Raw genomic sequence first — 12,212 nt, 5'->3', positions numbered from 1 at the left:
GTGGAGCACAGCTGCTGCTCCTCAAACACAATCAATACGAGTTTGTTAGTTTTCTCACACCGAGTAGAAAACTGACATTTACTAAACTTTATTTTAACAAGGTGACAGTTTCTATTTCTCTGCATTAACACAACAGTAAAGCAGTGCCGCCCCTTTAATTGAACCGTTAAATCAATAACTCCGCTGTGTTGGAAATATTGATTAGCTGCATTATTTGCAAATACAGCCTTGAAACACTGGAGGGATATCTACTTTCATTCTGCCAGAGGTGCGCAATATATTGAATCGCAGTGTCGATATCTGTAATAATGGGATTGCATAGGACTGCTCGGATTCAACATTTGGTTGGATACTTTATTTAACATTCCTTGAATGCAAATCCTGTTTCCCATTAATATATATTGGCCTGCTGGATGGTGTTTCATTGATCTATATATTTTACAGTCACTGAGATGCTGAAGCCCATAAAGAATAGTAAAGACATTGTAATAAAGAAAAGACAGGCAAGAGCTTCGAAACACTATGTTAACCGTAATAAATGTCATCTTGCAATATTACATAGTACCACAACTCCCTGTTATGATACTGCAATAAAATAGTAAAAGATGTTCCAAAGTACAAGACGCACATTTCACTCTGTGATGCTGAGCCTGATACGCTGTTTTACATTGAATGGTAACCCGCTTACTCTATGATAAACGTCAAGGTTTGCATCCTTTCCTAATACATATATCGTTGCATACTTTCTTAGTTTACCATGTTTTTTTATTCTGGTTGTAATGAGTTGTTAATTGTTATTCAATTTTTGATTTGCACCAGGACTTTATTTTTGGGCTGAGTTGACGAGGGAGTCCGTCGAAAACACATTTTAAGTCGTCAACAGACGGCTAAAAAAATAAAAAAACATGTCTAATTTTTCCGTACACCTCTATGAATTATGCAAAATGCATCCCTAATGTTTTGGCTTGGCCGCAGGGTCATGAAAAAGTTTCTGCACGTGGGACACAAGGTCAGCTGCCACCTTTGTATTGCATGAACTGACCCAAGGCTGTGCCTGGAAGCTACTCTACTTTGTAGTTGTGCGTGAAAGAGGAAGGAGAGGACATTTGCATGTGTAGATATATTTGTAATTCTCCTCACTAATTAGTTCTGGCCATCTGAACCACCCACTCGCTCTCTCTCTCCGTGTCACAGACCCTTTTTTCTCTTTCCCCTTTATTTGTCTGACAAATTTGTCATTTTGTGGAAGCTCCCTCATTACCCCAGTGCTGTGCTGCCTCAGTGTGCCGTCTCTCTCTGACTCTCCACCCTGAGCAACACACGGTGCTATATTTCAGCTATTTCCTTGTAGCTAGGGGATGATTCACCAAGCAGCATCCCAGTGGAAATATAACTAATTTATTTGGTCATAAAAAAAATACCCCATGTCCTCGGTCAACAGCTCTCCTGTTTTTCACACTAATGCACACATAGGAGTCATCAAATGTATGATGATAGGCACATTTTAGAGCCCTAATACTTCAGCTTAGTGTTTCTGATCTTGTACAGCTATAGGTTAGGTTTGGCTATTAATCAGTACCAAAGGCTAATACTGTTAACAAAGTTAGTAATTTAGATCAAAATTAACAAGTCAGGGCACCTGATTATGAGAAATCAATAGTAGAAATTCCTCTGTCATTTATTGTTCTATGAATGCCTACTTGGTGAGGTGTGGCATTATAGAATAGATGAAGCAGTAAATTTGAACATTGATATTCTCAGACATCAAATGAGGAATGAACACAAACAACTTCTCTCCAAAATGTAAACATTTAATGAAATACCTCCAGGTAAAATACTTCACTAAACAAACTCTTTAACTAGGCTAGCAACATTCAACTAAGCTAACAAGTAAAAGCGAAATAGTAATAATGATTTTTTTTTTTACTAGTAAAAAATATCTAATAAAATGATAGAGTGATGTCACAGTTCAGTGAGAATATGGATGTTTAAGAACCAAAGTATGTTTTGAGAAACTGAAAGGTCACAATGAATAACAGCTGCAATGCTTTAAAACAAGCAGTTTAAATGCAACTCTCGGAGGAAAATAAAACAAAATTTGAATAAAGTAATGTTTTGAAAATGATTTGCTGAAGTAGAAATCACAAACATTTTGGACAACTGATTCTCAGTGTTGTACTAACTAGCAATCACATCGACTGACTAAATGGCACGGTGGACTACCAAGATGGTGGCTTAATAATCTTTATAAATCGCAAGATGGCAAACAAATGGCAGACCTGATGATGTCACACCTGGGATTAGCAGTTCAGTTTAGCAAAGAAGGAAAGTAGCAGATGCTGTGCTATTTAGCACCCTTTGAAGAACCTCTTTTCTGTCTACTACGATTAATTACAGCATAAACAGAATAAGTTGAGTGTTAAGCACAGCATAAACTAACTGTGGTTGCCATCTTAGCGTTAGCAGAGCTCTTAGCGTTAGCATTATCAGCTCAGATAACAAACACAATTCAACAATTGTATAGGAAATATTCAGAGACATTTAATATAGGTGAATGAGAGAAGAGGAATGTAAAGCCACCAAAAAACAGAATAAGATCACATTACTGGCCTATCTGTGCTTAAATACTTATTGAAATAAAGTTTGAATCACCGATAGCCTTAGCTGCGGCTCGCTCTGGGCCTGCTGCGGGCCGAAACAGTTCAAGCAACACAATAAAAAGAACAATGTTTAAAACTGTTTTATCCTAAGCTGATTTTCTCTGCCGAGACACGTAAATCATTCTAATGAAGGGAGGAACTGTGGCGGCCACGCTGTGTTGGAGGCAGCGGGCGAGCACAGCTGCAGTTCCTATCCCGTCTTTGTCGGCCTAGTCAGAGACACTGACGTTTCTTTACGAATCTGTAATAGTTAAGAAATCCCAAAAGTTATTTTATTCATAGAAAAAAGACATAAACAGGCCCTACTTGCTAAATATCTGACCTATTTAGGCATAGGAGTTCATCGTTTTCCATGTTTGGATTCTAATCTGTTAATTGTACCATGCAATGTAGTGCTCCTTAATTTGTCTCCCACATTTTGTCTCAAACACACACCTACTCACTGAACCGAGCGTCTGCCCTTCACAAAAGCTTTTTAATTATCTTTCATTGATTTCAGGCCTCTGTTAATCTCAATCAAAGATCCCGCTAATAGCTTTGAAACTGAAAAGAGGGGAAGGGGAGAATAAATCATTTTTGAATTAGTGAAATCTGACTGCAATTTATTTTTACAAATTAAAGAGACTAAAAAAAACTGCTAATTCAATAAGACCGTGTGATAAGTTGCCAGAGAACGAAGCATTTATTATTTCCGTAGAGTAGTTTCTAATTTATTTATTTTTTTACTTGTTCGTTTGCTTCTGGCAACATGGAGTTAATGATCTGTGACGTGTCTTCTCGTACAACAGGAAAAGCAAACTTTTCCACTTTTCGTCTTGTTGCAGCCACAAAATGTAGTTAATATATTTTATCTGAGGTTTGTGTGCTAATCCAATTAAAAGGAGCTCATAATTTTAAAGTTAAAGAAAAACATAGTACCTCTAAATAATATCCAACGCAATTAACTACTATCAGAATTCCCCTAATTAGTAGAAATAGTCCTGTAGGTAATTTAATGGTAATACAAATACAGCAGCCCATCCTATCTGGCTCCACAGATCCACAACTCTGGTGGGAGCTAAAATGTCAAGGTTTTGATCGAAGGTCAAGGTTCGATTTAGGCCTGGCCTAAATCCCATTGAAAGGATCAAAAACACGAAGCTCATGTTTTGCTCCTACAGTTATTGCTAATTATTCATCAAATGATTTACAAAGCACTTAGCCGTATAGTCAAACAAAACGCATCCTTTCAGTCGTTCTGTCAGTCTCTGAAACACACATCTAAATGTTCTGTTATTCATGGATCATGTACAAGTTTTTTCTTTTCTTTTTTTTTGTGGCGAATCTGTTTCCGCGCTGTCAGGTACATTGCCACTTGTCTAAACTCGACGCCAACGTGACAGCCCTGTGCTATACGTCTGAGGAGCTGCATGTCTGTCTGTCAGCCGTAGTTTGTCTGTCTTTCTGTCTGGGTTCATCTTGTACAACTTTGAGTTCAACATTATTGACTCGCTCGTTCGTCACGTATCTTGTTGAGGGGAGGATGGAGGATGAGGTGGTAGCGCCAGGATGAAGAAGAGATGTCTGCGTTTGGTTGGCAGGCACACATGAAGGTCCTCCAACGCCGATGGAGAAGGCAAAAAAAAAAGTGTGTGTGCACTTGTGTGGAAAATAAGTGAGGGGAGCATCTTTTCTCTCCCCCTAACCCCGTTACTTAGCAACAACTGTACTGTGTCGCCACAGAGACAGACATGATGATGTCACCAGAGATCAGAGAAAGCATGTTCTCCGAAATGCAGTGACACGAATCCACTCATCAGCACACGGACAAGCAAACTCACACAGAGAGACACCGACACAAACATGTTTTATTAGTTAGTTGTTAAAGATTTGAGCCACAAAATAACTTTAAATGCAAAGTTAAGGCAGATTTTTATCACTAAACTGTGTGTTCAGTTTTGTTTTTTTGTTTCTTTTTACTCTGGGGAAACTCAGAGACATCACTATGATGAGAGGCCTGACAGAGGAGGCGTAAAACCAGAGGAATCCCAACAGGAGAGAACAGATAGTTTAGGGCGGGGCTTATGGACACACTTCATAAGACTGCAGCATATGAGTCTATGTTCAGTGATGGAATCATAAAGTAGGTCCAGGAAGCCAAACCATTCAGACTACTTAATGACTAAAAAGTACAGACATCAGGAAAAAAAGGGCCTGCAGTGAGAAAGGTGAATTTTGATTAGTTTATTTTGAAATGATAGTAACACACTTGAGTGGCATGCCCTGTTAGTATCATGGACGAGCTTTATGCTTTTATATTCATGAGATGACTTGCAGTTTACTGAAGAAAGCGTTTTAACTCCAGAGAGAACGTTTTGTTTTTAAATCTACTGCATCACTACTGTGAATTTTCTGCTTTGCAATGTAAGAAACAGAAAATAAAATTCATCACACTTTTCGTTCTAGTTCTTTGTTCTGTCAGAATTAAAAAAAAGTAATAATGTCCCTAGACCAGGGATCGGTTTTAGGTTTTCAGGAGTGCAGAACCATTTTGATTCCTTTCCAGAGCCGTATACAAATAACAGCCAGAATCGAATTGGTGTGAAAGTCTAGTAGCTGCTCTACTAGCCTGCTTGTGCCACATGCTAAGCTGTATTCTCTTCCAGATTTAACGTTTTTCATTCCATTGTCAGATTGAAAAATACTCTGAAACATTTTTACTGAATTTTTCTCTCTCTCTTTTTTTTTTTCTCATTAGATACAAACTACAGACCAGTCTGGTTGGCTGGAATGTCCTGAAGGAACGGGCCTAACCAATCTGCTTCAGGACATTGCCGAGTCCAACAGGTGCATCTTTCTAATGTGGAATGCTTGTTTTTATCCGGTATTGTATTGGTTGAAAGCTGAAGAGAAAAATACAGTGACATCTGGCAACGAGTGGAATAAATGAAAGAATGCAAATGATGTCCTTTAAACTCCAGTGGTCAGAGCGGGTAAAAAAAGTGACTCGGGTAAAAGATTTGGCAAACTGTAATCTTAACATTGCGATGTGAAGTTGTCACAGCTGCAGCTCTTGTGGGATGTTCATGAGACTAGTTTAAAAAACAAACAAGTTCTAGATTGTGTATGTCTTTGCTTAAGAGCTTAAGAGAAGAACAGGGAACAAAGACAAGGAGCTTGCAGAACCACCACGATGTTTTTTTTTAGGAAAGTTCTCATTGAGAAACTTGGATCTTGTCATTCAGTTGGATTTTGTTTTTCACATCCATCTATTACTGCCCATATCCAGTAAAACCAGTAGCCTCTTTGGCCAAAATGAATCAGTTGAAGAACTCGAGGTTTTAAGTATCACGATCGCAGACTGGTAGAGAACTTGTGTGACGTTCTGGAAGAGCCAGTTCGGTCTATGTACAGACACATTCTCTTTCCCGCAAACCAGTTTGTGGCGCTGGAAAACATACTAATTACCAGTGTGGGCAGTGTAAATATTTGTAATAGCGCACAACCAGAGGAATCAGCCTTCCTTTCTGCACAGCAGCTCTTTTCCAATGTGTTTCCGGATAACTGAGCCCGTCCAACCTGTTTCTGAGAGCGAATCGTCGTTTCCTTAAATGCGGTTCTCATCTGTCAACAGCTGTTCATGAACCTTTTCCTCCTGTGTTGCTAAGTAGTATTTGTGCTATCAACCCTACGCTGCTATTTGCCCATCTCATTTCAAAACATCTTTACTCTTGAGAAACCCAATAAAAGGATTTATCCTTTTCAACCTTTTCAAAATCACTGATGTATTTAGAGTTTAGCCATGATGCTGCTTGGTTAGCATCACACAGATTCCCTTACTCGTATCCCGGAGTTGGTTTTTGTTCTGTCTAAAGGTAAAATGCCTTTCAACAGGCTCTGTTAGCCGTGTGTTTGGCCTGCTGAGCCGCCTGTCCGGCTCGCTCCTCTGGGACCAGCAGAACAAGTCAGACCCTACGAGAAGCTTTAACCTCCTGCTGACATAGTTTCTTGACTCACGTTGACTGAAACACATCAATCCTTTCACTGTTAAAAGTTTGCTATAGCAAGAAGCATGAAAAACAAATTCTACTTTTGTGTGTTTTGCCCTGAAAATGTATTGAAACTCCTCGAACTTTATCCACATTTGCTCAAGTTACAACCTCACACTTCATTCATTTTTGAAGAAACATTGACGTTACGTCGGTTTGAGTGTTTTTGGCAATAAAAATCTGTAAAGTGTGGCATGCATCTGTAATCAACAAGTGTATTTCTCTGTTGTACACCTGGAAAATGAGATTTGTGCCCCTTTTGTTCTGTCCTATATCAATAAAACTCTTGGCAGTTTCAGTAGAGGCCGATTGTCAACAGCAATTTTCAAACATTTTCCCCACACTCACAGTTAGAGTTAATCTGAGCTATTTTGCTCTAGCTGTGGTGGTAACATTTAGAGTTGGTAGTCCTGCAATCTTGAGTCTTCTGCAGTTTCTAAAAAACTTTTTTTACCAGTATTGAGTCATCTGCCATCCTATCAAGTCCGACCAACTTCCTTGTCTCTGTTGAAAACATAAAACGTGTTTCTTTTTAACACAACATTTAATGCAAACATTCCTTTAATGTATGTCAGTTATATCTGTCACATCTTGTCTAAAAACAAAACTCACTTTTCTTCTCGTCGGAGAAGAAAAAGGACAGGAGGTCAGATAAAAAGCTCACAAAACAGACAGAGATGTAAAATACTCCTTCACTAGTGAAGCTCTGTTGACGGGTTTTGGTAAAAAAAAAAAAAAAAAAAAAACGGAAAAGAAAACTTCAGTCACATAGCAGAAGATGATTTATCCATTCCCTAGTAGTGATGTGTAGCTATCAAAACCAATAACCAACATCTGTAGGGACAAGCGTTGGTCACTGCTACCCGTCCAATGTGTGTGTTCCCATTCGTGCACCTGCATCCCCGCGCCGGCCTGCTTTTCATGAGTGTGTGGGCTGAATGTTTGCTCCCTCTTTGAACCGAGGGTTTTCTCACTATAGCGACCGTGCTTCCTTTGATCCTTTGATGTCTGAGACCAGCGACCTCTCACACACACACAAACGCACGCACCCCCCCCACGTGCGCACCGTGCCGACACACACAGGAACACAGTTAGTTGCTCTCCCCCTCCTCTGTATCCAGATTGCGTCTCTCAATCACACACAGATCCTGCCAGATCAATAATAAAGGTGTATTGTTGGTCTGCCATTGAGGCTCCTCTTACTCGACCCGCCCTCTCCAGCTCTTTTCTCCTCCACCGCCTCTTTTATTCCCCCCCCTCCCTTTGTCGCCCTCGCAGCCCCGTATCTCCAGCATGCACTGCCCCTCTCCATTTCCCTATTTTCCTGACCTCCTCTCCTCGCCTCACTTTCCCGTTTCTCTGGCAGATGAAAGCAAAAATCAGCTCTCTGCTTTGAAGTGGCCAAGGCTGGCGCCCTCCCTCCCACCCACCCATCCAGCAGCAGGGAGAGGGAAGTAGAGGTTTTCAGGGGAAAAAAAAGGGGTAGGAGATGAGAAGAGCCATGTGGAGAGAAGGAAGGGGACAGGAAGAGGTGGGAGAGGTTTTAATTGAGAAGATGAGAGGAGTTTGGGCAGCGGCAGACGAGGGGAAAGGACGCGATTTGGAGGGAGAGCGGAGGTTGGGGCCTAGATACTAATGATGTCATTGTGCTTTCACCATGGCAACTTGAGGAATGCTTTTTTTTTTAAACCCTCAAGCCTGACCGTCTCCAGAGGGAGGGGGGGTCACTTCAACTCCTGAGGAAAAGCCTCAGCCCCCCACCCCACCCAAAACCTGATCCTGGCTCACCGCCACGCTCAGGTCTGTCAAAGTCGTCGCTAATGCCAAGTCAGCGCTCTGATATCCGCGCTGACATCAGACGCGGGACCAAAACGCTCCTTCTGTAAACAACTTTGTCTCAAAAATTGTGAAGCAGCAGCAGCAGCAGAAATCTGCTGCAGAAATCTTTGACGTTCAGCAGTTGTGGAACTTTGAGGCAGGACCAGAAACAAACTAAAAGAAAGAAAAGAAAACAAAAAAAAGGGTGGGGGATTACGAGGCGATTTTTAGTAAGATCCTGGCAATATGTTCCAGAAACAAGTGAGCATCGAAGGGCACCATCTGCTCAGCTGTGATCTGGCCCCCTCGCTGCTACATGTGGTGCGGACAATGCTGAGTGTTGCTAACATTGCACTCAGAGCCACTTGTAATTTTCCTTCAGTTTTCTCCCCGTAATATGAGAAGCTGCTTATTGTTTATGCTGATAATCTAAAACGTATAAATGCAGAGGAATCGACTCGATTGACCCTTACTGATGACCGGCCAGTTGAAGACTCAAAAACTCCGATCGTATTCTGTTTCGTGAATGCACCGTGCAGTGAGGCATAAAGAGGTTATGTGAAGGGAGCACATTTTCTAAGACATGTCTGCGATTCATTCAGGCTGCTAGAAGACGAGAGAGCGCAAGACTTTCTGCAGAAACCAGCAAAGCTAAACATATTATTTGAAGGTTTTGCTGTTTTGAACTTTTCGGCTTCCAGCCTCAGTCTGTCGGGGAGCAGGGCGTTTTAAAAATGCTGGTAAAGTTGAGGTATAAATCTTAATTTCTCGAGGGAAACGCGAGGAAAATTTATTACTGTTCTAACAATATTAACTACTTATAAAAGATGCTAACGACAGTTTAAGATTCCAACATTAAAAGCCTCTTTTACAGAAACTCCTCTTTCACATATTTGTTATGACCAGAAATATGTTCCTAATATAAATAGCAAGACTGGAAACTAATATTTCAGGCCTGTAAACATATCTTATCGTACTATATTTGTAAATTAAGGATGGCCCGATCAGATATATTGAAAATCTGCTAAAAAATTCAGACTAAAACCATTTTTAGCTGGGCTGTTCCTCCTCGTCCTCTGCGTAGCTGCATAGTGTGTATTTGCTAGCATAGCGTGTGAGGATGTAATCAGTGACCAACGTCTGAAGCTGGAACTCGCTCACTTTATCCAAATACCAAAACTTTCAAGGGTTTGCGAGGCCTCTGGGGAACGTTTTAATTAGATCAATTATGAGGATGGTAATTAAGTTAAGAGGCATGAATCTGTGTGTTTCTTTTTTTTTGTCTCTCTTTTTTTTTATCGAATTACTGCAATAATTGAACTTTCAATGATGTCGCTGCTTATAGCTACACCTGTACTGAGAGTGTTTAGATGTGTGAAACCATGTTTATTTATTTATTTTTATTATTCATTTCATCATGTGGCTCCAAGTCCAGATCAGTGATTTTGTGTCTGAGTCGTTATGTTGAGCTGATGATGGATTTTCTGAAAAATTTTTAGTGTAGAGCTGACTGTGTCGCCTGAGGACTTTATGCATTCATGTTATTATTACAGTTAGAATGATATCTGTAAAGTGTTGTGATTTTGATACAAATGTAAGTAAAAACAGAACAAATGTAACATAGTTGATTTTAAGTGCTTATGGAGCAGAATATTATTCCATTTTGCTCTTCTGTGCTTTATAATGTAAAACAAGCATGCAAGGCATTGAGAATACACTATATATGTGAGATAAATTCATTGTTTCCAACTCCATGCTCAGATTATGAATAATATATATGTATATTTTTCGTTTTAGGTGTCCTGCTGATGTGGCTACACGGGCTGCAGAAATCCTCCAGGAGCTTTCTGGACCCCAACAGTGACGACATTTTACTCTTTTTTTTTTTTTAACCCAGTGCCGATTGCACACTCAGAAAGTTTGTTTGTTTGGGACTAAAACATCCTCAGAAACAGGAGTTTTGTTTCGCCGGTACTTGAAAACCAATCGGGTCTCAACATAAGACACTCGGTTGGATTTGACGTTTTGCCTGTTTTAATAAATTAGATTTAATAATTTCAGTCTCAGTCAGCAGCTCCCACATGCTGAAAGCTTCACACGCCACTAAATCACGCAGTTCGGCTATCGGTCGCTTGTCGTGACTCCCTTCATCCATAAATTGGATCAGTGACGGTAAAGAATGTTGCTGTGTCACCAGAGTTGACGGCTCATTTGAAAACATCCATCAGTCTGCACAGGATTACATCATGAGCAGTAATTTGGGCTGTCACATGCATCACAGCACTGACCTTGGAGTCTGTTTAGATGTTCCCATTTAGCTTTAATGACAGAATATTGACTCATTAGATTAGCCCTCAGCATGGCGGGGTGTGTGTGTGTGTGTGTGTGTGCTGTGACAGTCAACAATGAATACTTTACTCTGCCTCTACAGCATAACACGCAGTTTTGCACGCAGAAACAAATGAGCTTAGATTAGGACAGACCTGTGTTCATGTTGGCCTCTTCTAACAGGAGAGCCTGTGAAAATGATTGGGATTTCATTTAAAAATATAAATACTTTGCACTTTGTACGTTTTAGAGTGTGGACGAGGTCAGACGCGGTAATACAATCTGAGCACATGCAACACAGGAGAGTTCATCTATTAATGACAGCTGTGCAAGGAGCTTTGGAAAAAGGATCTGCCAAGTGTGAAATCCAAGCGTACGCGCACACACACGCCGTCACCTGCAGTTTCACAGGCCATCAGTTTGGCGTCAACGGGAGCCGGGAGCTGTGGCCGGTTCACAGCTGCGTCTGCCGCTGTTGCGCGACGGAGACTTCATCAGGAAAGTGAAACGTTGTTTAAAAATAACTCTGCTGTGGACGTTCTGATTGAAGAATATAAGGAAGATATCAGGAGACTTTCTAATCGGGCAGAAAAAAGTATGACGGCGTATTAGGGCCATTGTCGATAGAAAATGCACTATAGATACAAAATCTCATTTTTTCTAGAAAAAAACTTGAATATTTCTGAGTTTTAAAAGTGAGCTCCTGGTCTATGTCTATTACCCCCCTATTTTTGGGGGTAGAAATTTACTTGTCAATTACCCTAATATGCTGTCGTACAAAAAGCCCAACTGTTTGCAGTGATATTCCTAATTACAGTCTGTTTACATAATTCCCAGATAGCCTGGAAAACTGGAATTTCTTTTTAAGGACAATTCTGGAAAAAGGAAAGTAGTGAATAACACTTCCAGTGTTTACTCCTAATTCTGTTTCCACTCACCACCCTTTGACTTCTTACTTCATTTCAAGCTTATTAATTTCAGGTTCATACATTTCAGTGTATTTCCATCAAGTAGAACATGAATGTAAATGTACAAGTTGGAGGTTACTTATCTTTTTACAGGATGTTTCCCCCCAATAAACCAAATGCATCCAGAGTTGGGAGTTAGCGATTTGTTTTCTCCAGGTGTTTACATGCTTCAGATGAGTCGAGTTTTTATAAATGATGTGACCTCAGGGTCACTACAGTCTCCTCTAGTTGACCCCAGTGTGCTGTTCAATGAGTTCTTACAGCGGGGTGAAATATTGCGTTAGTGTGATGCAGTAGGGTCATAACTCGAGACGTTTTCTAATCTATTAAGACACTTGAAGTCGAGTTACAAGCCTGAATGATTGTATTGTTCCCACCTGCACAAAAATACCTGTGAATCTGCTAATTAG

The 12,212-nt window shown here is 40.4% G+C and overlaps 1 protein-coding gene across 3 annotated transcripts in view; it reads left to right on the top strand.

Annotated features, from left to right (window-relative positions):
• The window catches only part of ulk4 (unc-51 like kinase 4), an 87,069-nt gene extending 75,140 nt beyond the window's left edge, over positions 1-11,929 (top strand). For all 3 annotated transcript variants that reach the window (XM_028009840.1, XM_028009829.1, XM_028009834.1), the window contains 2 exons: positions 5,398-5,486; positions 10,304-11,929. In XM_028009840.1, coding sequence (XP_027865641.1) covers positions 5,398-5,486; positions 10,304-10,370 — 156 coding nt within the window. In that variant the 3' untranslated portion in view covers positions 10,371-11,929. The remainder of the gene's footprint in view (positions 1-5,397; positions 5,487-10,303) is intronic.
• The last annotated feature ends 283 nt before the right edge of the window (positions 11,930-12,212 follow it).

The sequence above is a fragment of the Xiphophorus couchianus genome, chromosome 3 (genome assembly GCF_001444195.1).
Source record: "Xiphophorus couchianus chromosome 3, X_couchianus-1.0, whole genome shotgun sequence".
NCBI classification, from domain to species: domain Eukaryota; kingdom Metazoa; phylum Chordata; class Actinopteri; order Cyprinodontiformes; family Poeciliidae; genus Xiphophorus; species Xiphophorus couchianus.
This window is presented reverse-complemented; position numbering and strand designations above follow the sequence as displayed.